Source organism: Dermacentor variabilis, chromosome 10, assembly GCF_050947875.1.
Source record: "Dermacentor variabilis isolate Ectoservices chromosome 10, ASM5094787v1, whole genome shotgun sequence".
Taxonomy (NCBI): domain Eukaryota; kingdom Metazoa; phylum Arthropoda; class Arachnida; order Ixodida; family Ixodidae; genus Dermacentor; species Dermacentor variabilis.
Genome location: NC_134577.1, coordinates 117027275 through 117053737, shown reverse-complemented (window position 1 = coordinate 117053737; position 26463 = coordinate 117027275). Strand labels below are relative to the sequence as shown.

The following is a 26463-nucleotide window of genomic DNA, read 5'->3' as shown; positions in this document are numbered from 1 at the left end:
TTAACTCTGTGTTTGTCTGCTTGAGCTCTGTGCCACCAGGTGGCTGCACCTGGCGCAGGTTTTCATATTTGCACCTCCGGTAAAACGCCCGGTCCATTTTCAATTATGTTTAGCCGAATACCAGACACGCTAAAACTCTATATTGTGGTAGTAATAATACTGCGGCATGAAGTGACTGCTGCAAACGCATGGATCCTGGCAACGATTGGATACCGACAGTACGATGCACTGCAGCCACTCCGCTCGTCTGCTGCCTTGTAGAGGGACGCGATGTCGCAGCTGGACATATCACCAATCGCTATGTTTGTAGCCCACAATGCAACAAGGGCAAACCACGGTGCTCGCGAAAAGGATGAGACCGGCACTGACCGCAAAGCTCTTGTCAACATGGTTCACGTTGTAACACAAGCAGACGACACTTGCTGTGTGCCGGAAGTGTTTGAGTGTAGTGATAAATTGTCATCGTGTATTCTCTTTCTGTTGCTTCGTTTTTATAGGAACAAGTTAACCGACATTCCTACTACTATGAACCTTTAAATTAAGCTGCTTGTGATTAATTTAACTGAGGTTTTACGTGCCACAACATTGACCTGACTGGTGATTTGCAGTGTTTAAAGGAACACTAAAGGCAAATATTAAGTAAAGCTAAAGTGATAGATTAGTGCTCGAGAATCTCTAAGGCGTCAATAATATTGCAAACAGAGCCTTAAGAATAGAGAAATTGAGGTAAATGCAGCACATGATTAGACTTCTCCGGCACATTGAGGTACTTGCCCAATGACTAAAGCATGATGATGAAATTCTGTCACGAGTACTCAACTTGCTGCAAAAAAAGAAAAAAAAAAACATCCTTATATTGTATTATAAGGCAAAATAAAATGCTACTTGTCCAGTTCTATTTTACTTTTAGGAAAAAGAACCAATTGAAATTGCCCTTGACAATGATGCAGGCTGTTGAACCTTTTCGTTTTCACTCGACTCTGCGCTCCCCACGCTTTCGTGTTTTAGTACATTCCTGATCGTGCAGAGCTGCACTGGTTTTGCTGGCTCGCAAAACTCACAAACTCCAATTAGCAGAGAATTCAACTTGCATGTGATGTCACGAAATGCCCAAACGGTTTACACCATTCGACCAAAAAGCAGCTGCAGAGGCGAATCCACCGCTCTGTCTTGACTCGGTACCGCCATCTGTTGGGCGCCGCTTTACTTACCGACGGCAGCAAACGGCGGTGATGGTGTATGCAACGTCACCACTTCCTTGGTTGGGTGGCGGGAGATTTGAATTTCAAAAAAGGTATTCAGACCCCTCAGATGCACTTTTCTCGTAAACTAAGTTTTTTCTTGGCACAAAACAGGCATTGTGAGGTTTCTGGAATGGTATTTAAACAGTCCACGTCAACTTAGTACTTGCCTTTAGTGACCCTTTAATGGCGCAAGGGCCAGATATTACCAAAGAGCACCATGACACAAGATGCTGTGTTGTCAATGAATAACATTGACCTGACTATGAGGCACGCCATAGTCAGGATCTCCGGATCACCATGTTTACTTCAACCTAACACCCACTTTTCTTCCGATAAAATGGGTCCAAAAATTGCATGCGCGTTAGAATAGAGTACAACTCTAAATCTGCATTACCATATCGACATCGGCATTTCAAAATGGCCACCTCGTAAGTGCTTCAAGCCTAGCTGCCGTAGCTTTCTCGATGTGCTTAGGCAATGAGTCCTTTGGCTTAGGTTAGTGCACCGTCCGTCTTCCTGTTTTCTGCGTTTGCTAAATCAGCATTGAAGTTTGCTCAATCAGCATCAGCACCGACTGCAAAAACAGGCCGAGTTCATCACGATGCTGAAATGAAAAGGAAAGCGATCACGGGTGCGGAGGCGGATGGAAATCAGGCCGCATCACGGGCATCCCGAGTTCCTGAAACTTGCATGCGGGACTGGCGCAAACAGGAGAGGCATTCTTCACCCGTGGCTGCTATGTATGGCGTGGCCACGTGGCCCCTATCTTGAAAGCAATCTGCGGCAGAGACAAGAGTCTATGAATCAAGGCGGACCACGCTGTGTTCTCATCGCTTAGTTTGTGTCAAAGCAAAAGGCTGCACAAAGGTAAATCCCCTCGCTCCTGATACCACACTTCCTCACTCCAGTGTTTAAAGTGTTTCTGCAGTCACTGAGTGAGACATGTTCATGCTTGTGTGCGTGTGACGCCATGCTTGTTAATTTAGTTAGTAAGCGAATGTTTAAGAGTTTATATGGCTGATAAAACTACTATCCTTACTTTTCATATAGCTGTCTACTAATTTGCTATTGTAATCTATGCTTCGCCTTTTGCGCGAAACTGCGACTTTATTTATTTATTTCAACTTCAGTGCATTGGGAGTAAATCTATCGCTTTTTCCGAATGAGAGAAAGTTGTATTTCTGAACAAAATAATGAGGTGCGTGGTACTGCAAAGGACTTTTCTTTCTTTAGGTCAAGGCAAACGAGTGCATGTTACAATTGACGGCATTTTTTCCCCCTTTTTATTGATCACAAAAAAACGGGTGCGCGTTACAACCGAGGGCACGTTAGAATCGAGTAAACGTGGTATTTTGACCACCCAGGGTTCTGTAATGTGCACTTTAATTTACCATTTAAGGTTCGATGAACAGCGCAAGGATACCAGAGAGGACAGAAGAGAGAACAGAGCGCTGCAACAGAAGCAACAGCACTCTGTTCCCTCTTCTGTCTCCTCTGGTGTCCTTGCGCTGTTAATCGACTTTAAGCATCTCACTAACAATCCGAATCTTACACCATTCTTAATTTTTACCATATTTACCTGATTCTAAAGCGCCCCCAAATATAATGTGGACCCAATTTTTATAGACATAAAGCAAGAAAATAAAGTGCACCTGAATGTACAATGAAAATGGCGTGGCAGTAGCAGTTGTGCTTCATTGGCTAAAAATACCAAGCACACACGGTTGGTACTCTCGAGTGAACACTTTTAGAGATATAGTATCACTTTCGTGAGACTCTCCATCGGACTCTACTATGAAGTATGCGTCCACAGCTTTCCTGGCACTGTGTACAGAAGCGAATGTAGCACAGCACCAGAAACGCTGGCGGCTGATTACGCCAACGTATTTGATAATGAGTTGCGCGAAATCTTCCAAGTGATAGCATCTGCAAAAGTTATTGGCCAAGGATGCAACTCTAGATCACAGTCAAGCTAACCAATAGCAACCTTCACAAAAACATGCCCTGTCGCCATTTTGTGGTGGCGGTGATACCATGTCTGACCTCTCTGCCAATGCTGCGAACACGGTTTTAGTTTCATATTAAACTGTAACGGGCAGGCAATTTTTGGACCCATTTCCTTGGAAAAAAGGTGCGTGTTAGATTCAGGTAAGCATGAGCATTTTTGCAATTACGACCCCATCAAAATGCAGCCACCGCAACCGAAATTTCATCCCACGCCCTTGTTAGACATGGCTAATCATGGTAAATACATGAGCTTTTTTGCACTTAAACTCCATCAAGATGTGGCCGCTGCAGCCAGAATTTGATCCCACGCTCTTGTTAGGCTTGGGTAAACATGGTAAATACATGAGCGCTTTTGTATGTGAACTCCATCGAAATGCAGCCGCCACAGCTGGAATTGATCCCGCGCCCTTGTTAGACTTGGGTAAAAATCATAAGTACATGAGCGTTTTTGCATTTAAACCCCATCAAAATGCAGTCGCAGTCTGAATTTGATCCCGCGCTCGTTACATTTGAGTAAACATGGTAAATACATGAGCGTTTTTGCACATTAACTCCATCGAAATGCAGCCGCTGCAGCTGGAATTGATCCCGCGCACTTGTTAGACTTGGCTAAACATGGTAAATACATGGGCGTTTTTGCATTTAAACCCCATCAAAATGTAGCCGCAGCCTGAATTTGATCCCGCGCTCTTGTTGCACTTGGGTAGACATGGTAAGTACATGAGCATTCTCGCACTTAAAGCCCCATCAAAATGCAGCCGCCGCAGCCAGAATTTGATCCTGCGCCCTTATTAGACTTGGGTAAACATGGTAAGTACTTGAGCGTTTTTTGCACTTTAACCCCACCAAATGCAGCTGCCGCAACTGGAATTTGATCCCACGCCCTAGTTAGGCTTGGCTAAACATGGTAAATACATGAGCATTTTTGCACGTGAACTCCATCTAAATGCCGCCGCAGCCAGAATTTGATCCCATGCTCTGGTTAGACTTGGGTAAACATGGTAAGTACATGAGCGTTTTTGCATATAAGGGGGCAGCATGGCTTTCGTATCGTGAAAAATAGCCAAAAAGTTGAATTTTTTATACCGTATTTACTCGCATAATGATCGCACTTTTTTGTCAGAAAAATTGACGCAAAATCAGGGGTGCGATCATTACGCGCGTTAAATTTCCTGCAAAAATAAAAAAACATTTTTTCATCCCGCGTTTGTTGCGGGACACCAAAACAAAATGGTGGCCGGCGGAGCAAGCCGAATGCGGCGAACGTGATTTTTTTTTCTCCTCGTGAGTACATTACGTGCATTGAAATATAGTTTCTTCCGTATCAGTAATAATAATATTTTTAATATCGGTAAGTTTGCGGCAATAACGTAGCCATGTCTACTTTGAGGGGACAGAAACATATGGGCGCGCTTAGCTGCCAGTGACATGGAAACACATGGCCGGCATGCTGCGGAAACTGCGGCATCTGTCTTCACTGCTATGCTAATACGGCACGTTTCCGCTAAGGGTGGGTGAATAGCTTAGCTGTGTTACAAGCGTCAGCGTATGAATAGGGTACACTTCTAACGTATCATTGTAAACGTGGCTACTATCGTTGCCGCTCGTGATTTGTTTCGTGCCCACGAGTGCAGATGAGAAGAATCGAAAGGCGCCTTTTTTGTTGTTGTTGACCACAACCATTATAAAGCCTACACATAATAAAGGGAAGTTTGGTTGCAGCTTTTTTTTAGTCATGGAAGTGCGGAAAGTGATGAAATTAATGAAATGAGGCATCTACTTAATGTCTGGTGCGTGCAGACCGCTTGGTTTGTCTTGAAGAGTCGTTCGCGTAGCATTCGACAGATGGTAAGCGCGATCAGTATTAGCTAGACTTGGCACACGACATATCGCTGCGGCAAATTCTGGGTGCGATCATTACACGGGAAATAAAAAAATATCAAATTTTGGCAACAAAATTCAGGGGTGCGATCATTATGCGAGTAAATATGGTAATCACATTTTCAATTTCTGTTACTCTTTTTCTATCTGATTCCAAAATATCATCACTGTAAACCACATAGAAGCGCTCTAAAAAATTTGTTTTATCAGCCAAGGTGGTAAAAAATTTCGCGGAAATGAAGAAAAAACAGCATTTCTCAAGCCACAATATCTCCATAACGGCGCAACCGAGCGCAACCATCTTGGTCTCATTGGAAAGCGCATTTCTCCATCTTCAAATCTGACGCTTCAGCTACCGCTTCCACAGAAAGAAGCATACAAAAAGCAAATGATTGAAGGTCATGCTGGAGTCTGCAATTGACCACGCCCGCCAGATGACTCCAGCGCGGTTCACCATTGTAAGCAAATACAGCAAAAACTACAATTGTGGTGCATTTTGTGAGATGTGAACTGCTCCAAGAACTTTGAGATACATTTTCTCAAAAGTGTGTTTTGGGCATTCTGCATTGTCTGTGGAAAGGGTAGCATTGGAATTCCTGGACCAATTTTCATTCTGTTTGTGTTTATGTATTCCCTGAAGTGTGCTTGAGCATATGACAGTCTTCAATATCTTGCTGAAGGCTAAGTTTTTTTTCTGCATGCTAATTTGTGAATGACAAGTTCTGCTACAATTAGTAGAAGTGAACATGATCTGTGTAAAAAAAAATAAAGCAGTTAAAATATTTTTGGAACTGTTGTACCCTGTAGTGCTCTTTTGGGCAAAGATTAGAACTACAGGTAGCAGCTCCCTGGCATGTTTTGTTACAGTGCCAGGTTTTCCACAAGCGGAACACATGTAACATTTTGTAACTTGAAAACTAGTTAAGGTATTGTAATCAAACTTCATATTTCTTTATTTCAGACACTTCTGAGTGTGGGTGCCAAATTTCGTTGCTCTAGGTCAAAGAGTAAAAAAAGTTAGCTCTGATCACCCCTTCCCCCCTTAAACCCTATCAAAATGCAGCCACCGCAGCTGGAATTTGATCCCACGCTCTTTTTAGACTTGGGTAAACATGGTAAGTACATGAGCGTTTTTGCATTTAAACCCTATCAAAATGCAGCCGCCACAGCCAGAATTTGATCCTGCGCCCTTGGGCTTAGCATCGCCATAGGCACTATTTATTTACTCACATTACCTTACAGGCCCATTGAAGGGCATTGACTAAGGGGGACAACAGTATTTACATGAAAAAATAGCAAAGTGCAACATCATAATACAATATTAATACGCAACGAATTCTGATTATCACGGAATGTTTCACGATTGGAGATGGATGCAATGTGATCTGGGAGACTGTTCCAATGTGCAATAGCTCTTGGTAGTGGTGATGAGTAAAATGCCTGCATTTGACCAAGAATGCGCATGAAACTAAGTGCATTGTGAATCCGCAAGATGTGTACACAGGAGCATGAAGCAACAAACAGTGAAAGTTATTACAATAAATGTACCTGAGAAACAGACATAAAAAAAGCAATTATGCGTCGATCTTCTAATGACTGAAATGCAAGGTCTTCTTTTATTCGGGTAATGCTCGAATGATAGTCGTAGTTGTCAGAGATGAATCTGGCTGCCCTATTGTGAATGGCTTCCAACATATGAATTAGATAATCGTGATATGATGACCATGTGGATGAAGCATATTCTAGTTGTGGGCGAACATAAGTAAGATATGCTAGTTTTCGTACATTAGAAGGTGGGTGCGTTAAGCAAGTTTCTACGCAGGTAGCCGAGAGATTGAGGAGCTTTGGATGAAACAGTTGCTACATGCGTTGTGCAGGATAAGTCCGATGAAAGATAAGCGCCAAGATATTTGTACGATTTACGATTAGTATTAATCGAATAGTGGAACACTGAGTTAGTACGCTTTCGACTAAACGAGATTAACTTGCATTTAGAGGCGTTAAGGGGCATCTGCCAAGTTACGCACCATCTACTGCTTTGTTCAAGGTCATTTTGGAGAGTAAGATGATCACCGAAATATTTAATATTGCGGTATATGACGCAATCGTCAGTGAACAACCTAACTGAGGATGAAAGGTTAGCGGGCAAGTCGTTGATGTATATTAAAAAGAGTAATGAACCTAGCATACTGCCTTGGGGGACACCGGATGTGACGTTGCAAAAGTTAGACGAAATGTTGTTGACCACCGTTAATTGCTGACGTAAAGACAAGAATACATAGCCAAGAGAGTGTTAATGAATCAATGCAAAGGGCAGACAATTTGTAAATTAAACGGCAATGAGGTACAGTATCGAACGCCTTCGCGAAATCAAGAAGGAGGCAATCGGTTTGATCGTTAGAGTTCATGTTAAAATGAAGGTCAGTCGTGAATTCAAATAACTGAGTGTCACATAAAAAGCCCTTTCTGAAGCCATGCTGACTAGAGAAAGAATCATTATTTGATTCAAGGTGACCGTAGGTCATCATCATCATCATCAGCCTGGTTACGCCCACTGCAGGGCAAAGGCCTCTCCCATATTTCTCCAACAGCCCCGGTCATGTACTAATTGTAGGTATGAGAAGCTATAATATGTTCCAAGTAATTTGCAGCATATGCATGTTAGTGAAATGGGTCGGTAATTACAGGGTGAGTGCTTGTCACTGGATTTAAATAGGGGAACTACCTTACTAATCTTCCAGTCCTTAGGCAGCTCACCTGATAATACAGACTGGTTGAAGAGGAGACACAGAAAGCGACTGTAAATATCAGTAGTATTCTTCAGTATTTTAGAGTTGATGTGATTAATGCCAGATGAAGAAGAAACTTTAAGATTCGTGATAAGGTTCGCAACACCTTCGGCAGTGATGGCGATTGGAGCCACAAAAGGGAAGGGTTGTTCAGGAACAAATGGCACATTGGAACAATCTTCTTGGGTAAAAACAGACTCGAAATATGCATTGAAAGCAACTGCAAAATCTTCATCAGAAAGCGGAGATTGTTTTGAATCATGTATTGTAATGTGATTAGCAGACTTATGTGGAGAAATTATTTGCCAGAATTTTTTAGGATTATTTCTAATAAGTGAGGGCAAGTCCCGCGAATAATATTTCTTTGTGGCCGCGCCTAATGCTTCACAGTAAACTTGTAAGCAATCCTTGTACTTATCCTAGTAGTAGGCAGCATTCTTACGTTTTGAAGTATTGTAGAAACATTTCTTTTTATTTCATAATGTTCTAAGTTTAGTAAACCAAGGGTTAGTTTCATTTATTTATTCACATTACCTTACAGGCCGATTGAAGGGCACTGAGTTTACACTGGCACTACACAACCAAGGTGGGTTCCAGACATCATAACACATCATGAAGCCTTTATGTTAAAGCCAGCAGTCACCTCTGAAAATGAATGAATGAATGAATGAAATATACACCTCCTATTTGCTGAAGCCGAAACTGGTTCAAAGAAGTGTCGCAGTTAATTATTTAGGATGGTATGATGGTTGCCAGTATGTTTTCTTGGATATAGTGGATTCTGACTTGATTTCACAAAGGAGAGACAGACACACAGAGAGAGAAGAAAAGAAAAGGAAACCGCTGGCACTCTTTGGGACGCATGCTGCCACAACTCACTGGGGATGGGCCGCAGCACGTCGGGGATGAGGACATCCACCAGGTTCTGGTAGAACTGGTAGTCGGCACGCTGCACAAACTTCTGCACAGCCTCACACTTGCACAGCAGGTGTAGCTTCGACTGGCTCAGCCCTTTTTCCTGCTCCCTGCAAGGGGGGCACACAGTTGAGCTGGCGCCACACTCCACATTTTCATTGTCTCAATCCCCTTACAATAATGCCCGACTGAGCGATGTAGATTACTACATCAATAAAAAAACATACACGTAAATAAATAAATAAATATAAATAGCAGGCAATGCTATGAAGGCTAAAGAGACCACTGACTGCTCGCATGCAAAACAAAAAATGTAATTGAGCATCACATACGACAGGAAGGTAGAGAGGTATGTGCCATGCAATTCCACACAACATTTCAAGTAAAAAAATCTGACACCGTTATTACACGGAAGGCTCTGCAGATGCCGCCAAATGTGCAATGTGGCACGTTTCCGCTACCAACAGCAGCAGCAGTGCACTCTTTGCACTCACGATCAAAACAAAGTACATCACATATTCGGAGCACAAATGTGCAAAAATACACGGTTTGATATAACCCTTCGTCAGTGCAGGTGTCATTACATAGAAAGCATCACAGATCAAGAACAACTGCAGTGTGAGACGCACAAAGAAAGACTTCTAGAACACACTACTTGCAGAGCATCGGCAGCATTGCCTGCAAAGTACAAAGCAGAGTATTGTCACATTGTAGTGAGGGTGAAGAAAGATGCTGTGTTTAAACTGAGTTACGAATTCAACTCTTTACTGGGCAAACCTGTGCACAGCAGAACAAGTAACACTCAGCACAATGATAGCGGCGAGCACATTCGTCGATTCTTGAAAATCTGAATCGGCGGGTCAAGTGCATCGGCTATTTATACATGGCTCATCGAAGGTTTTAGTGTAATCACCGGTGCCCACGTGCCTTCCAGAAAGTGCACTATTCACGTGGCACATACAATCTCACCACACAAGGTGTGGCAACAACGCAGGCAACAGGTAGAAGCAACAATAACATTCGAGAAAGTTCCGATTCAGCCTTGTCCTAAGCCATAACTTAAGCTGTTAATATGTGAAATGCGGTTCCCAGAAGAATGATGAACAAATAATAAGCAATGTACGCACGTCAGTGTAATGCCTACGAGAGCTGCAAGCAGGGTGTGGTTCAGCCAGCATGGAAACAGTACATGGATTTGCCTGAACTTTGTCCTTCTGATTTTGAATGGCATTGTGACTTGGCAACTTTACCACTTTAAGCAAAATATTTCAGTATAAATTAGGGGTGAGCAAATACTGAGTAGCTGGATTTGGAAAGAAATAAGAAAGTTAGTCACATTTTACTTCGTGAATGCAGGTTACGTGCAGGCATATGTATTCTGCAAACATGCACAGCGAGCACCGCAGCATTGAAGCACAAACACGATCGTGAACCCTACATTGATCTTGATGGTGCGACACCTGGCGCGCCACAGGGAAATCGCTTATTGCTGCACTTGCATTCCCATGGGCCCAAAGTTTAGTTATTTCAATACTGAAAATGGCCTATGCCGGATAAGCCCACAGGAAAGACTTCTGTACTTCGTGCTCTGCTTCTGGGCTGTCGCACATTGTTGTTAGCGTATGTGCCACTCAGATTCATCTCCTGTCCTCTGTAAATACTGCGAGGATTCTGCACGCTGTAAAAGACCTTTGTATGCTCGATGTGTTCGGTGTCACAGCTATACAATGTGGTCATAATGTTTTCATATAAACAACTTGTAACCATCTGCCTCAGATTGTCTTTTTTTAAAGGCCCCCTCACCAGGTCTGGCCATTTTGAGTTGACAAGCACAGTGCATACAATGCATGGTAATGATCATGTCTGCTAAGTATTACATCTCTGTGCACCATGGAAAAGCTTACATTTCAAACCAAACGCCATTTGCCCTTCTCCTTGCGGGTGCCACGCTCCCACCCAGAGTCAATGTACAGTAAAAGCTTGTTAAACTGCACTCGCTTAAACAGTAGTTTCGTTTGAAAAGTAGTAAAGTTAAATCCTCGACTCAGCGGGCATTGAACATAATGCGTTTTGTATCCGCATAAACCGTACCAGTTTATTGCGTACATATCGGTTAACACTTAGCGTTTACACTTTTCGCTGCGAAATCACAGCTGCATGGCGGCCTGGTGGAACGAGCCTCAGAGATCAGAACGGCCTCCAAGCGCAAATGCAGAGCACGCTTGGAAGGGTGAAGCCACATCAACATCAACATCATTTCAACGCAGTGCCAGAGTCGGAGAGCGTTGAGGCGTCATGCAAGCTAGGACAGAAACCAGGTGCTCAGCATAGAAGAAAAAATCGAATGTGGCATGAAGAGGTTGGTGCTGGCATGTGAAAGGGATCTACCGTTAACTACGGTATGTGGCATTTGGAATGCAAAGTTGCCTGGCACTGCTGCTGTGACCGCTAAAATATGTTGGCTACAAAATTAGACTTTTTGAGGTTAGACTTTTTGCCATCGTTGCCTCTGTTATTGCCCAAGTGTCGCCTAATGAAAGTGATGAGAGAGAGAGAAATTATGGATAGAAAGGCAGGGAGGTTAACCAGAGGTAGTTTTGGTTGGCTACCCTGCACAGGGAAAGGGTTAAGGGGGATAAAAAGAGAAAGAGAGTGGTAGGGGGAGACAGAGAGAAAGAGAGATGAGCACAAACCAACTGCATACACTAGGGAGCAGTAGGGGGCAGCGTTCTTAAAGTCCATCGTGAAGCCTTGTAAATCGCAGGAACCTTAGTAACGCTAGTGAGACCTTCAGTGCAGATGCCCTTGGGAGCAGCACTGACCTAAAGCTTTTATTTCTGATAGTGGACGATTGTCCAATTGGTCCAGCAATCTGCACGTCCCTTGTCTCTGGGCACTATATCGCAGGCAAACACAGATAATGTGTGCGAGCGTCTCATCGCTGCTGCATGTGTCGTACATGGGGCTATTGGCCATTTCAATAAGGAAAGCATGTGAGTTTGTAAATGCAATGCCTAGCCACAGACGGTACAACATGGTTCGTTCATGTTGTGTTAACCCATGCGGTAGATGCATCCGTATATCCGGAGACAACAAACGCAAACAGCACATGGTGAAGGCGTCCGAATCCCACAGGTGCATAGTACATTCACGGGACATCAATTACAGCCCAGCCACAGCGTCTGTTTGCGAAAGTGGAACCAAGACAACTTGACGGTTTTCATGTGCAGATAGGGCAGCTTCGTCTGCGTGGTCATTTCCACTGATGTTGCAATGTCCTGGGAGCCACTGAAAGATTATGTTGTGTCCCTTATCATGGCTGCAATGGTATGTACGAGGACGACCCGGAAAGTGAAAGTGCAGGCAATTCAGGCCTGACACTCATGCAGCCACGACACTCGTGACACGGCAGCCTCATGCGGGTTTTTCCGAGAAGAGGGAGCTGGCAGAAAAGCTGGCTCATAGCTTAAGTGAGTTTGAGGCCACCTCCGCCGTCGCTGCTAGCCCGCGACGGCATCAAACGAAAATAAGACTATTGTCGTGCGAAGTAAATAAATACTGCATGTTTTCTGGCCTTTAATCGCACTCTTTTGTAGTTGCGTTTTTGACAAGTAAGTGGGTGATTTGACGCTATTTCAGTTAAGCAGTACTACTGTTTAGTGCATACTTTTTCCGAGCTCTGGCCAACTACGGTTTAACGAGGTTTCACTGTACATAGCGCAAGTGCACCTATGTACATGACAATGCTGTGACATGGCTCATAGTAGCACGTGACTGAGAATTATTCAGGGCAACAGCAGCTATTTGTTTGATCTGTTGCTTCAATAGACCAGCTAAAGTTTAGAGAAACAGTTAGACCTATAAACCAAATGTCTGTGTGTCTTTCTTTTATTTCGCACCACAGCAAGCAGAATTGTGCACTGTGTGAAATGACACAAACGCAACAGCTCACAGGAAAGACCGTCAGTGGCAAAAAAAAAGTAGGAGGGGCCCGTGACGCATGCATCACGCGGTCCCCCAGCTCCAGTACAGGAGAACGCAGGGAAGGCATTTTGCTTGTGGAGGCTAGATGGGGCAAGTGGAGAGCACGTTACATTGGCGGTGATGCTCACCTCCTGAAATCTTGGGTTTGCGGCACTGAAATATTTACACCTCAGTTATTAATGAACGAATTTGAAACATTCTCACAGTTTAACGCTCCCTAGAGGGGACGTAACAACTTTCAGCATATGACCAAAATTTGCTATGTGGCATGGTGAGGGGCACTCTAACTAAGCTTAAAAACCTGCAATGAAACGCCTACTTTTTTAGGGCTTAAAAATTTGGCCAATGTACTGACGAGCAATTTACTAGTAGCTCAATTGCAATTAAATTTTCGACCAGCTCTTCTGTTAAATTGCACAAAAGATTCCCTTGGCATTTCAAACTGCTTATGTGCACCTGAGGATATCTTACGAGGCAAGTCGTCTTCCTCAGGAGTGAGCTAGACGTCCAGGAAGGCGATGATTGCTGTTCATAAGTAGCATACTGCAGAACATTGCGATAAACATTGCATGGCTGTGCTCACAGAGAACAGGAGAAAAAAATCGGGCGCTTTTTCAAACGCGTAGCTGCGTTACATTTGTAAGTCTCATTTTATTTAAATAGGCTTGTACTCCAACTTACACGAGTTGTCTTTTCAGGCAACTAAAAAAAAAAAGTAAAAATGGTCGAAGATAAAAGAGCAATACATTGAGGTGATCTGGCAAACGTCCCCATTTTTTATAGAGGGCCCTTTGTTTTGCTGGTGTATCTTGCCGACATTCGTGCAATGTATTTAAGTTTCTGCAGCGTAGTAGCATACACCGACTGGTGAAGCATAGTAAAAGATAAAAAAGCACAACACACGAAATAGCATAGCACAGGATAGAGAGCAAGACGAAGGAACCCGAGCCCTCTCTGCAAGAATTCATTGAAAGACCATCATTGTGGCAACAACATGGCAGCAAAACAAACGGACCTTTATAGAAGATGTTGATGTTTCCCAGATCACCTCAATGTATAAATATCTGCTTGGTGGAGATAAAATGACTGTGAACAAGCACTAAAAGCTGCATGCTACCTCGAAATCTGAACAAGCTGAACAATCGAGTTATCCACGCAGACTTAATGGTAGAAATGAAGTTCTAATCCTGAAATTATTATTTTGCTACGTTTCTGGAAGTTACGCCATAAAGTGAATGCAACTCTCTGAAATAAGCAATTGTATAAGGAAAAGGACATTTATTAATTAGTATAAAGGTTTTAGTCACCGCCCAGTATTGTTACCCATGTTTACAAATTTACTTTCATGAATATTCATTATATTTATTATTGTCTGGTCTGATGCACCACCACTGGTCACCAATTCATCCCTCTAGGCAAGATGTTTGGGGATCCCAGGGCAAGATAGCCATCAACACCCGGCGACACAGCTCCAATTATGCCTAACGGGCTAGGCAGTGTGTTTGTGACAAAAATTAACCCTCGGCCAACGTGATAATGAACCGCAAGCCATCGTGGAAAGTGTGTCACTGATTTGTTCTTACAGGCAGCTGACGGTCGCTCGATCAAGCGCAGAGGTTATGCTGATGGCTGCTGAAGCGCTGTTTGGGCCCGCGGTCAACCAGCCAGCAACTACCGTGAGCCCTGTGTTAAGTTCATCCGTGTGCTTAAGCTAACATGTGGACAGAAAGCTCCGAACTGCACGAATCTGCGTGCACAAACTCTGAACATGCGTTTCCAATACGCTGTTTGTGCTTTCCAGCGGCTAATCAGCCCTATCTTTGCACATGCTTTCGTGCTTTTTATACGTGCTGTTTTTGTTGTCCCCTCTGTCCGCCTTGCATTAATCGTTCCAATTGGTCTCGTCGACCTGGGCGACCCTTGTACCGATAAGAGATTGCGAGCGCACATCAAGGCTCTGACCACAACGGTCTTTTTCATAGAATATATTGAATATTCGAACGCTCACTATTCGATCTTAAATCAAATATCTGAGTATATGCACAACCCTTATTATGAAAAACAACAATTCGCAACAGTTATGCAGCTGAGCAGAGACCGCTGCCTTGCTGTGCTTAGAAAACTATGAGTGCTTGGAAATTTAGAAAGCTAGGGTTATTGATAAGCAGTAGTGATAAGCAGTATTGATAAGCAGCATGAACAAGAACGTGGGTGCACATCCTGCTTGGTCCACATATCGCGCACCCCAACTTGCGTCGTGGGTGATCGTGAAGTGCAGATAGTGTGTATGCAGTTTTGACTTTTGTGACACTGTCAGTTTACGCTGCACTGTGGAAATTCAGTTTGCGGCTTCATTGGCTTCATGCCCACATGCGAGCTTATGCCGTTTTGTCCAGCATGTGCACTGCCCGCAACGGCGCTATGCATGTGGACGTCAGTCCAGCCCATGTGCACCATGTCATGCCCAATCGCCAATGTGGTCAACTGGTAAAACATTTCAAGAGTGAACTTCCCGCAATGGCTTGCCACCCATTGGCTAGGCCTAACTAGCGCCGCTTTGCCAGAACCAGTGACCAAAGTTGCAGTGTCTTCATTTGATGGCGCGTGCAGGATATGGTGATGATAATGCAATCATCCATAGGACAACTAGCGACATCTAGTACCAGCCTGCAGAAATTAACCAGCACTTGGGTGTGCACGTAATGCTTGGTGTACTATTTTACATGAGGGTCTAACATGAGGGTAAGCTGCACATGAGTAAGTACGGTATTTCGTAAACTGTGACTTATACTTGTTTCTACAAATTTATGCGTCATTGTACAGGGATCACATGCCTGAATTCAGGGATTCTCTTGTAGAACAAACTCGTTCACATATTCTTTTGATCTTATGCCTACAGAAGAGTGTAACTGACTGCCTAAAGAAGTTGTATCTATATTATGTCCAGTGAGCTATTTGCGTCATCACTGTAATGTTACTCAAGTGTTTTTCAGCTATTTGTTGCAATGCTTCGATTGCTTGTCCTACATGCGTTGATCAGTCATGTCGTCCCCTATTCACTGGAATGGGGCTTTTGTCTCTTTATAGCATTGCTGGTAAAGAGTAAAATAAATACATAAATAAATAAAGTGCACGTGCCCCAAGGCAAAAGGCGTGCTCAACGTACCCACAGTCGTTGCCGGCACCTCCCCACAGGCCTTGCCATAGGGACTCAACCGTTGAAAAGTGCAGGTTCATCACAGCCTCCAAGAAGGCCTGCACACAGCCATGAAATCTTGTGAGAAGTCTATCCATCACAAGGATCCTCTTGACAGCCCAGTGCAAGTCACTAGCATTAACTACTAAGGAGATGCACTAATCAGTTTAGGCTGGAAAAGCAGGTGCTTTTACGTCCCTTTTAGATCATTTGGCACGGTTAAATTGATTATCTCAAGAGAAAATGAAGGTAAATGTTGGAAAGTGTCTATTTTCCCGCTGCAAACCCAATAATGCTATTGTTAAAAGTGTTGCTAGAGGTTGGATTGCGCAACATTTGGACGAGACACATAGAAGAGAAACACACACCACAGAGCACCTGTGGTGTGTGTTTCTCTTCTGTGCGTCTCGTCAAAATGTTGCGCAATCCAACCTCTAATATGCTATACCAACACGCCCAGTCGTCAACCTTGGCAAGTTTTAAAAGTGTTGATTATCTTTAAAAAGCTTTTGTCCCTTTTGCATTTTGGTGCAATCTGCATTGTATATCTTTGCCACGTGTCCATCATAAATCTTCAGTTGAAAGATTGTGCTTGTGTTCGTTTTTTCTTTTCCAACTGCGTCTTTCTGTTGTGTCGACACATCAAAAGCTGAGACAGCACCACGAGGGTGCCAAAGACGGCCAACTTGCATCGCAGTGGTCCTGGTACAGGCGCCGGAATGCCTCGATATCCTTCTTGGCTAGCCCTTCTGGGAAGGGGCCGCCACCGAAGTCCACCTCGGCCAGCACGGGAACGGCCGCAGACGCATCGCCCAAGAACTGCAGGTGCTGCTGAGCTGACGAGGGCTGCTGTGCTGCGACGGGTGGCGCCGCACTGGTGGCAGCCCCTGGCGCGTCGGCCGCCTGCCCTTGGCTCGGAACGGCTGCACCCCCTCCTCCTCCTCCTCCTCCTGCCCCGGTGCCGGACTCTGGTGTGTCGGACAGGCCGGACTTGGTTCCGCTCAGCCGGAATCTGGACGGGGCAGTACACACCGCCGTCATCCTTACGGCTGAGCACAGACCCTTAAGGGGAAGCTTTAACTCAGGGTCTCCTACTAAAATACACAGGAGTACACACAAGTAGTTTTTCTTGGCAACTCCTGTACCAACTTATGATTTCTGCTGCATCTAAAAGAAAGAGCTAAAATCTAGAGACTGCATGAAGCAGATTTTGTATTCAGGCAATCAATCTTTAAGTAAAAATTGTTGAAGATTGCAAGATTTCAAGAAATGAATTCATCATGTTTACAACTTCAGCTGAGCAAATGAAAAACAGTATTACCGTATTTACTTGCATAATGATCGCACTCGTGTAATGATCCCACCTCTGAATTTTGTCGTCAAAATTCAATGCATAATGATTGCACCCCAAACTTGCCGCAGCAATATGTCCTGCGTCAAGTCCACGGAGTAAGACATTTAGGAGGTGAAACTCCCGTCAACGCGTGTGAGCGCAGGCGACCAGATAAGGTCACAATTGTTGTATGCGCCGACGGGACCGTATACAGTGGCGGCGCCCTGCGGCGCGTTCCAGGCCACCAGCACGATAGCGGCTCCTCGGGCATGTGACTTCTTCTGGTCGCCGCAAACAGCGGAGTTTCCACTCCTAAATGTTTCTTGCTCCGTGGTCAAGTCTAGCTAATGATGATCGCGTTTACCATCTGTCGAATACTACGCGGACGACTTTTCAAGACATACCAAGTGGTCTACATGCACCAAACAGATTCTTAAGCAGATGTACCATTTCATTCCTTTCATCACTTTTCCCACTTCCATGAAAAAAAAAAAAAAAGCTACAACCAAACTTGCCTTCGCTTTAGTATTTGTAGGCTTTATAAGGGTTGTGATCAACAACAAAAAGGTGCCCTTTGATTCCTCTCATCTGCATTCGTGGGCACAAATCGCGAGCGGCAACGATAGTAGTCACATTTACACAGATACGTTAGAAGTGTACCCTATTCATACGCCGGCGCTCGTAACACAGCTAAGATATTCGGCCAGCCTTAGCAGAAATGTGCCGTATCAGGACAGTAGTGAAGACAAATGCTGCAGTTTTCGCAGCATGTCCGCCATGTGTTTGTGTCATTGGCAGCTAAGCGCGCCCATCTCTGTTTCTGTCCCCTCAAAGTGGACATGGCTATGTTATTGCCGCATACTTGCCACGTGCCAATTGGCTAGACTGGCGTCGTCTGCATCACTCCGCGGCCGCTGCGCACATGCCGTGCATGCCAACAGCTTTTCCCACGCTGACAGCGACGTCGACCTCGACTGCAAAGTTCGCTACGAAGTACGAATTAGGAAAAAACGAAAGAGGAAGTCGGTTTACAACTTCGAGAAACGATGCTCTGCCGCACCGCTTCCCGATGACATCAATAACAGCCTGCTCCCGCAGTCGAGCGACATTGGAGATCCCGATGGCATGTTAGGCCTAGTCCCCTAAAGCGCTCCTGAAGATGGCCGCATTTCATCGACGTTTTGGCACGACGCTACTATACTGCAGCTAGAATTTTTGTGGCGTATTGCCAATGAAGCTCAAGGAAAGCTTCAAGCATTAGCATCAATTCCTGCTACTGACCAAAAGTCAGAACTAGTAGATCGCATTGATGACACTGCTTGCTGGGACAAACAAGCTGGCTACGTCTGCTGAGCATGCGTCTGCTGAAAACTTGCAGCGGGTGCTCAGAAGGCATCACCGTATTGACACTAGCCAGACAGACTACATTCCTGGAGGCTACTAATGCAATAGCACTTGTATATATTCAACTATTTTGTGGTCCTCTGTTATAAAAAAAAGCTCATTTTGTTTTTTCAAGTTTTCTCAGAATCTTGTTTTTGGTGTTTTTTAAACTTGGCGAAGCACTATGTCGGTCTTCAGGGCACATAGAACCATAATTTTAACAGCAGTGTGTACTTACATGTGTCTACTACCCAATGCTAGGAGCAGATTTCTAAATTTCATTTTTGTAGATTTTAAAATCTGGCTACTAATTCAACCACACGATTGCCATGTCTGGAGATCAAACTTCATATTGCTGTAAAATTGGCAATACCTGCAATATAAAAAAAGTAGTCCTACAGTTGTGTTGCTTACACTTTGTAGTATCCAGCCATATGTCTCTATATAAACATTTTGGCTGACACTCTTTTTGCAGTTGTTCCGACAAACCATAGGCGATGAATTTTAATTATATCTGGAACCACTCAGTCAACTTAGAAAGTAACTATATTTTTGAAATCAGCACGAAAAGCTCTGCCTGGGTGACAACTTTTACTAAATTTAGTAAAAAAATCAAAAGCAGTTTCTAAACATCTCTTCCCCCCTTAAAGGGAAGCTGAAACGGTTTTCAATTTCCATGAATTGCTGGGGTTGGGAAGAACAGACCTATTAATTTACGGTTCTGAAATTTTTTCTTTGTATCGTCAATATAAGAGGCATGAATTGCTTTCTAAATCCCCCCCGCAGACATGCCCCCGTCGCTTCCCAGAGCACCGGGTGAGGAGGCAGCCGGAGGAGAGAAGCGGCGAGAGTGACGTCATTCCCGGGGACCGTAATGTCGGACCAGCGTGTTGGCATGCGCTGGCATGTTTCTTTCCATCCTGCGCTTTACTAAACGACGCTACGAGAGATCTGCCACCGCTCACGTTTGTTTTCTTTTGCAATTTTCATGAACTGTGCTTCCTTTCTGTGCTGCGTGAGTACCTACAGCCAAGGGCGCCCAACATGGCCTCGTTTTAGGCAGCATTCGGCTGTGCGAACACAGGCGGGCGAGACGATGTGGTGTTTCACATGTTCCCGAAGGACAAGAAACTTGCAGCGCAGTGGGTGCGTGCGGTGAGGAGAGATAATTTCTTGCCGACGAAATCAACTGTGCTGTGTTCGGACCATTTCCACGACAGTGATTATCATCGGAGCTTGACAATGATGCGGGCAATCGGTATTCCAAATAAATCGGCGCGACTGAAGGCCGGTGTTGTTCCGTCTATATTCTCCCACAAGAGAAACACCTCGCCACTTCCAAGAGCGGCCTTCGCCAAGAGGAGAAAGGGTGAGGTAAGGGTATTAATGTGCACATGGGCAATTTTTTGAACGGATGGTCACCTGAGTGCAGAACAAACGGCCTTACAGCGGCCTATGACGAAGCGAGGTGAAGGCACAGCCGGGAATATGCACATGCATGTAAAGTGCTTGCTGTTTTCATCCTGTTTTTCCGCTCCGCTTTGTCACGGAACACTGTACTACGGCTAGTTATTCGGTGCTTTTTTGGTACGGTGAAATAACTGGCCGGGAGTATGCTTGCGCATTCAGTGATATTTGCTATTCGTCCTACCACGCGGTGCTCGCAGGTTTAGCTGTTCAGCATTCGTGTTCAAATCGCACGACATAAGGCGTTACGGTAATATTTTCATGCTTGCGTTAGAGTAGTTGAACTCGTCGTGTAAAAACTTAGTTCCGTAGATTTCGCACTCGCAGTTTGCTACCAGCAGCGAAATGCCGCAAAAACGAGCGTCGGCACAGCTGCGCCCGTGGCAAGGCAAACGGGCTCAAATAATGAAGTAACGCTCTGAGGTATTGAACTTGTCAGCGTTCGACGTGGCCTAGCCCAATACAGGCATCGCTGCTGGAGAAAAAATGTTTTCTTGTCTATAACTAGCTATGTATCATGCATGGCAAAATTATTATTTGAAAGTAAATATAGTACATCACTCATTACTTCCTTATTACGCTCGTTGATTTGAATTACATCACCAATTACCGCTTTCAAGAAAGTAATGGCATTACTTTACGATTGCTTCCAAAAAGTTTTCATGCACACAAGAAGCAAAAAGCAAAAGTATAAGGAGACGCCAACCTTTCTTCAAGGTAACACAACACTTGCCAACATTTCATGCACTCCCCCCCATGTGTCTCCACGACACCTCACGACACTACCAAGGTTCTGGCGCCGTACACAGCTTACTGGTGCATATTTAACGCAATTAATAAATTACTTTAGCCATGAAATTACAGACATCAAATAATTCACATTACTAAATCACTAGACAACTAATCCATCACATAAATTACTGAAAAAGTATTTCAATTACTGTAAGTAATCCAACTGTTGTCATGTTTGCTGATATGCATTATATGCTGAAATTCATGACATCCATGCCTTGCACTCTTTCAGGTTCTAGCAGAGCACCTTGAGAACCGAGCCCCTGATGAACCTGTTCCACTACCATCACCAATCGAAGAGTTTGTAGCAGCCAGTGTGACACAGGCAGATAATGTTGAAGAGTTTGAAGTAGCCAAATGCGGCACTTATCTTCGTGATCGTGTATCAACACGCAAAAAATCACGAAACTTTAGACAAGCAGCGGCAAGGTGCATGACATCGCGGAATTGCACCCGTGTTTACAATCTAATGAGATGTTAGTGCTTCAACATTCTTCCAGCAGCAAGTTCCCAGTGACACTTTAGCGTGTTTTTTCTCCCGTCATTGGAACGTGCAGCTACATGAAAAGACTTATCTACCAGCTAAGATTTCCAACGCGTGAGAAGATGCACACATCGCTCTCGCTGTTGGCACACTCAACATCGTCGTTGCCCCCGTTGCCGCCATTGTTTTCTGTATCGGCTGTCGGTTCAAACATGTACGGCGAAAATACAAGCTCTCCTAGAAAGCGAGAACGTTCCATAATGCTTACAACTCAGCTGTGAAGCCAGAACAGAACAGCGTGCTATGTTCGAAATGGCGGCGCCGATCGGCGATCCCCGTGAATGACGTCAAAGCGGTCCTGACCAATCACAAGCAACAGCGGCGTTCGCATGATGCCCTGAGGCACTGGTGCGCATTTTCTTGCAAAAAACAGCTGCTTGCGTTTGTTTCCGCCCTTTCTAAACGAGATATTTGTGTACTCAACACTGTAGAATGCCGCAGGGAACAAATTTTTTTTTTTTCGAAAAGTGTTTCAGCTTCCCTTTAAGCCCACGAAAATTGGGCACAGGTTAGGTTCGAGGGGGGGCATGTTAGAATCGTGCAAATACAGTACAGTGAAATCTCGTTAATTCGAATTTTACGGGACTGAAAAAAAAAATTTCTGACTTTACCGAACGTTGAATTATCAAGGGTATCAAGAAAACAGCAAACATATGATTACTACATCAACACGCTTTTATTTACTGAATGAATCAGCAAATCCTGTTTCTATTTTGCACAAAAACAGTGCGGAAGGTGCAATTCTCATCATCTCGTGACTGATTAGCACTCGTAGCGGCGAAGCCCTCATGACTTCTTGGCATCTTCATCCGTGACATGCCTTTCACTACTGCGTGCACATCTGGATTATTTTTTCACCAGTGAGCTCCTCGTCAACAGATCGTCCATCGATCGCTGTATGTCACTGGTGCTCTTCATCCTTGACAGATCCCCATCGAGTCATAACAAAACTACTGTTTGCTGCAACCGCGGCCGCTACTGACGCGATCATGGATGGCGACTACACATTTCTGAAGGCACGCGATCAATGCGGTGTTATGCATGGCGGTAAACACAAACAAAGTCTTTAAATACACAAATAGGGATGAAGTGTTCCGGCCTTGCTGGCATTCACATACGATTTTCGCTGATGACTATGGCGATGCGGACTCTGCTGATTCGTTTCGAATGCACGTTAGTGCAGCTATTGCTCTTGTGTGGTACACACTGGAGGTGCTCCGCGCTTGCGAAGCTCCGAAGGTTGTCTGAATTTACCGACATGTGGCCAAATACGTCCGAATTAACAAGCATTCGATTGTGTTAAATAATGCATATGCCTGCGGACACCAGGGGAGGAGCCTGAATTGTCTGATTCTCCAAATTAACAACAGTCGAATTAACGAGGTTCTGCTGTAATAAGCTTTGTCTTTCATTGCCTTCACTTGCAGTTCACCTTTACGTTGTGGTTCACACACTAGGGTATGCACAGTCCTGACTTCAGTACAGCCATGCGCAGTGTCTCATCTCGCAGGGACTGCTCCGGCATTTCTTCTTCTGACTCTTTTCTGATGCATTCCTTCTTTTGACGAAATACGTTTTGGGGAGAGCAATTGATAGCCATGAATTCTGCTATACATTTTCCTAGATCTCTTACTGCCACGATTAATTTGTGTGTATACTGTTGGTGCAAGCAAAGCATTGTTGGGACAACACCGCTTGCAATAAATTTCTGCAGTATTCCAGAGTTTTTCAATCATTTTCTACTACTGGAAGCTGCAATAAAAGAAATTGGCGTTGGCGTTTTTTGCGAAAAACATCCGACAGCACCTAAGCAGATGACGCATGCACCTGGTGGTTGTTGCTATGACACAAGGGCCAGCCCACCCTCTTTGATATTTTTCAGCGTGCCGTGGGCAGCCATGGGAGCAGCCTTATCTTGGAGGTGACGCCAAGGAGACATGCATTCCAGGTCATGCGTACACTCTGGCAAGTGGTAATAGCAGTGCTTTACTTAGTTTTGGTATCAAAACAGCTGTTCTTGCAAGCTTCTCGTGATGCTTTCACTTGTATTTGAAAAGTCAAACTCTACACTGCCTTAAACTAGGTTTCTTATGCAATCCAAAATTCTTTTGCAGCTGGTGTTCAAGCGCGTCTACATTCAAACAAGTCCCGACATGCAAGACTTCGGGTGTACCTCTTGGCCTGTGTCGCCGACTGCTGCCGCAGAGCAGTGGTGGTCACTTCCTCCGAGATCTGGTTGAGCGGCGAGTTAGGCTTCACCCGAATGCCGTAGTAGTGGTACTTGGAGTTGCCCCTGCACGGGAAAGATCGCAAGCTCAGTGAGCTCGCACAAAGTGCACCAATATGCAAATAACCGTTGTGTACAGTAGAACCTCGTTGATATGATCCCGCTTTGTATGATTTCGCCGGGCCAACATTCAGGAATGAGAATACCAAGAGTTACTAAATACAGTAACACTTTTTTTTTTATCAGTTAATATGTTCTCAGAGAACAGAATCTTTTGGCACCAACGTTAAGTATATCGCCAAATGGCAGTCATACCGCTAGATCCCATGCAAACAAGAAAACCGGTCTAACGAAAACCTTGGATGTTCTCCTGCCGCGTGAAACGCTGAAACTGAGAAAGACGAAACGCTAGTTTCGTCTTTCTCAGTTTGACTGCTTTCTTCACAGTCACTGCCACGTGACAATATTTTCAGAAATCTAACGCGCACGTTCTTTCCAAAAAGATGGGTCCGATAAGTGCCTGCATGTTACAACTGAGTACGAAACCAAAAGCATGTTTGCATCTACCGTGGTTGCTCAGTGGCTATGGTGTTGGGCTGCTGAGCACGAGGTCACGGGATCGAATCCCGACAATAGTGGCCGCATTTCGATGGGGGCGAAATGCGAAAAGACCCATGTACTTAGATTTAGGTGAACGTTACAGAATCCCAGGTGGTCAAAATTTCCGGAGTCCTCCACTACGGTGCACCTCATAATCAGAAAGTGGTTTTGGCACCTAAAACCCTATAATTTAAAGAAGCACGCTTGTGGCATGAATTAAATTATAAGCTTTTACATGCCTAAACCCTGACCTGACTATGAGGCACGCCATAGTGGAGGACTCCAGGTTGATTTTGACCATCTAGAGTTCTTTAACAGGCATCTAAATCTAAGTACAGTGAAACCTCGTAAAACCGTAGTTGGCCGGAGCTCGGGAAAGGTACGTACTAAACGGTAGTACTGTTTAACCGAATAGCATGAGATCGCCCACTTACCTGTCGAAAACGGAACTCAGAGAGAGTGCGATGAAAGGGGAAAAAACATGCAGTATTTATACACTTCGCGCGACAAAAGCGTTATTTTCGTTTGATGCCGCGGCGGCCTAGCACGACGACGACGACAGCGGCCTCAAACTTACTGAAGCTGCGTGCCAGCTTTTCAGCCAGCCCCCTCTTCTCGGCAAACACTCGCATGGCAGATTCCTCGTTGGCGTTACGTATTCACCGTGCACGTGCGCAGTAGTGCTGCAGAAGTCCCGGGGGCGCCTTTTTCACTGCCGGGTGCCGGAGTTTGGAATAATTTTCATTTGGAATAGAGTTACGTTATCGCGCCCCTACTGTCGTCGCGACGATTGCATTCATGAGGCTGACGTAATGTGCAGCTTATGCCACTGTCGGGCCTGAATCGCCCGTGCTATCGCTTTCCATGTCGTCCTCGTCACTGTCGCTAGTCGACACTTTGGCAACGATGTCTAATTTTTCTTCTATGCTGAGCACCCGGCGTCTTTTTTATCCAAGCTTCGGAACGACGCGAGTCCTTGCTTGCACGATGCCATAACGCTCTCTGGCACAGCGGCGAAATGATGTTGATGTTGATGTGGCTTCACGCGCAAACGCACAGGGCGCTTGGAGGCCGTTGTTCCGATCTCTGATGCGTGTTGTTCTGCCGGGCCGCCCGATGGAAACGGCGCAGCACCGTGTTTGCGCGACGAAAAGTTGAAACGCTACGTTTTAACCGATGTGTACACAATAAGCTGGTACGGTTTATGCGGATACAAAACACATTATGTTCAATGGCCGCTGAGTCGGGGATTTGACTTTACTACTTTTAAAACGAAACTACTGTTTAAGTGGATACGGTTTAACGAGGTTTTACTGTACACGGGTGGTTTTTGCATTTTGCCCCCATCGAAATGCAAATCCCGCTGTGGCCGGGATTTGATCCCGCGACCTTGTGCTTAGCAGCGCAACACCATAGCCAATAAGCAATCACGGCAGGTACGCCTTTGCAGCATTGGCAACAGTTTACCATCAGAGCCATCAGATGCAGCGTCCTAGCCACCACGAAAGGCGTCAGAGCACGTTTTATTCAAGGTTGCTGCAGGTTCATTTTGAGGTCAACTATGATCCCGTTCGGAGATACTATCACTTTCGCAAGATTTCGCATAACTGGGCACTCGAAGCATTGGCTTATGTGGCAACCGGCATTCCTGGCATTCTGCCAAGCTTGCTATATGCGCAGAGTGCCAGAACATTCTTGGCTGCATATTTCAACAAGTCCGATGCCAAGTAAAATCTTACGAAAGTGATAGTTGTAGAGCCGAACCTCGATATAACGCACCTCAATTTAACGACGTCCTCGAACTAACGCACTTTTTATTTTTCCCCGTCTCTGCCCCATTGAAAACCATGTATTTTTTTTTTTCGCGATTAAACGAGGTCACTTTATACTGTACTTCCGATTTAACGAATTCCTCGCACATCACACGCACGTACCAGGAGCCTCCTTGACAGGCAGACGAAAACTTTAGCCGGACATACAGCGATTTGCATGCACCCTTTAATGCTCAAATTTTCCCGGCGCGCTTCAATACGTTGAGCAGAACGTGCCGCTGCGCCATCTATCGTGTACGTATGAAACCTGCAGTGGACGTGCTCCTGTA

The 26463-nt window shown here is 44.8% G+C and overlaps 1 protein-coding gene across 5 annotated transcripts in view; it reads right to left on the bottom strand.

Annotated features, from left to right (window-relative positions):
• LOC142560899 (DNA-binding protein RFX2-like) overlaps positions 1–26463 on the bottom strand; it is a 160652-nt gene that overhangs the window by 49518 nt on the left and 84671 nt on the right. For all 5 annotated transcript variants that reach the window (XM_075673310.1, XM_075673314.1, XM_075673313.1 and 2 more), the window contains 4 exons: positions 23709–23828; positions 16707–17028; positions 15987–16075; positions 8801–8946 (listed from right to left, as the gene is read on the bottom strand). In XM_075673310.1, the coding sequence (XP_075529425.1) occupies positions 8801–8946; positions 15987–16075; positions 16707–17028; positions 23709–23828 (677 nt within the window). The remainder of the gene's footprint in view (positions 1–8800; positions 8947–15986; positions 16076–16706; positions 17029–23708; positions 23829–26463) is intronic.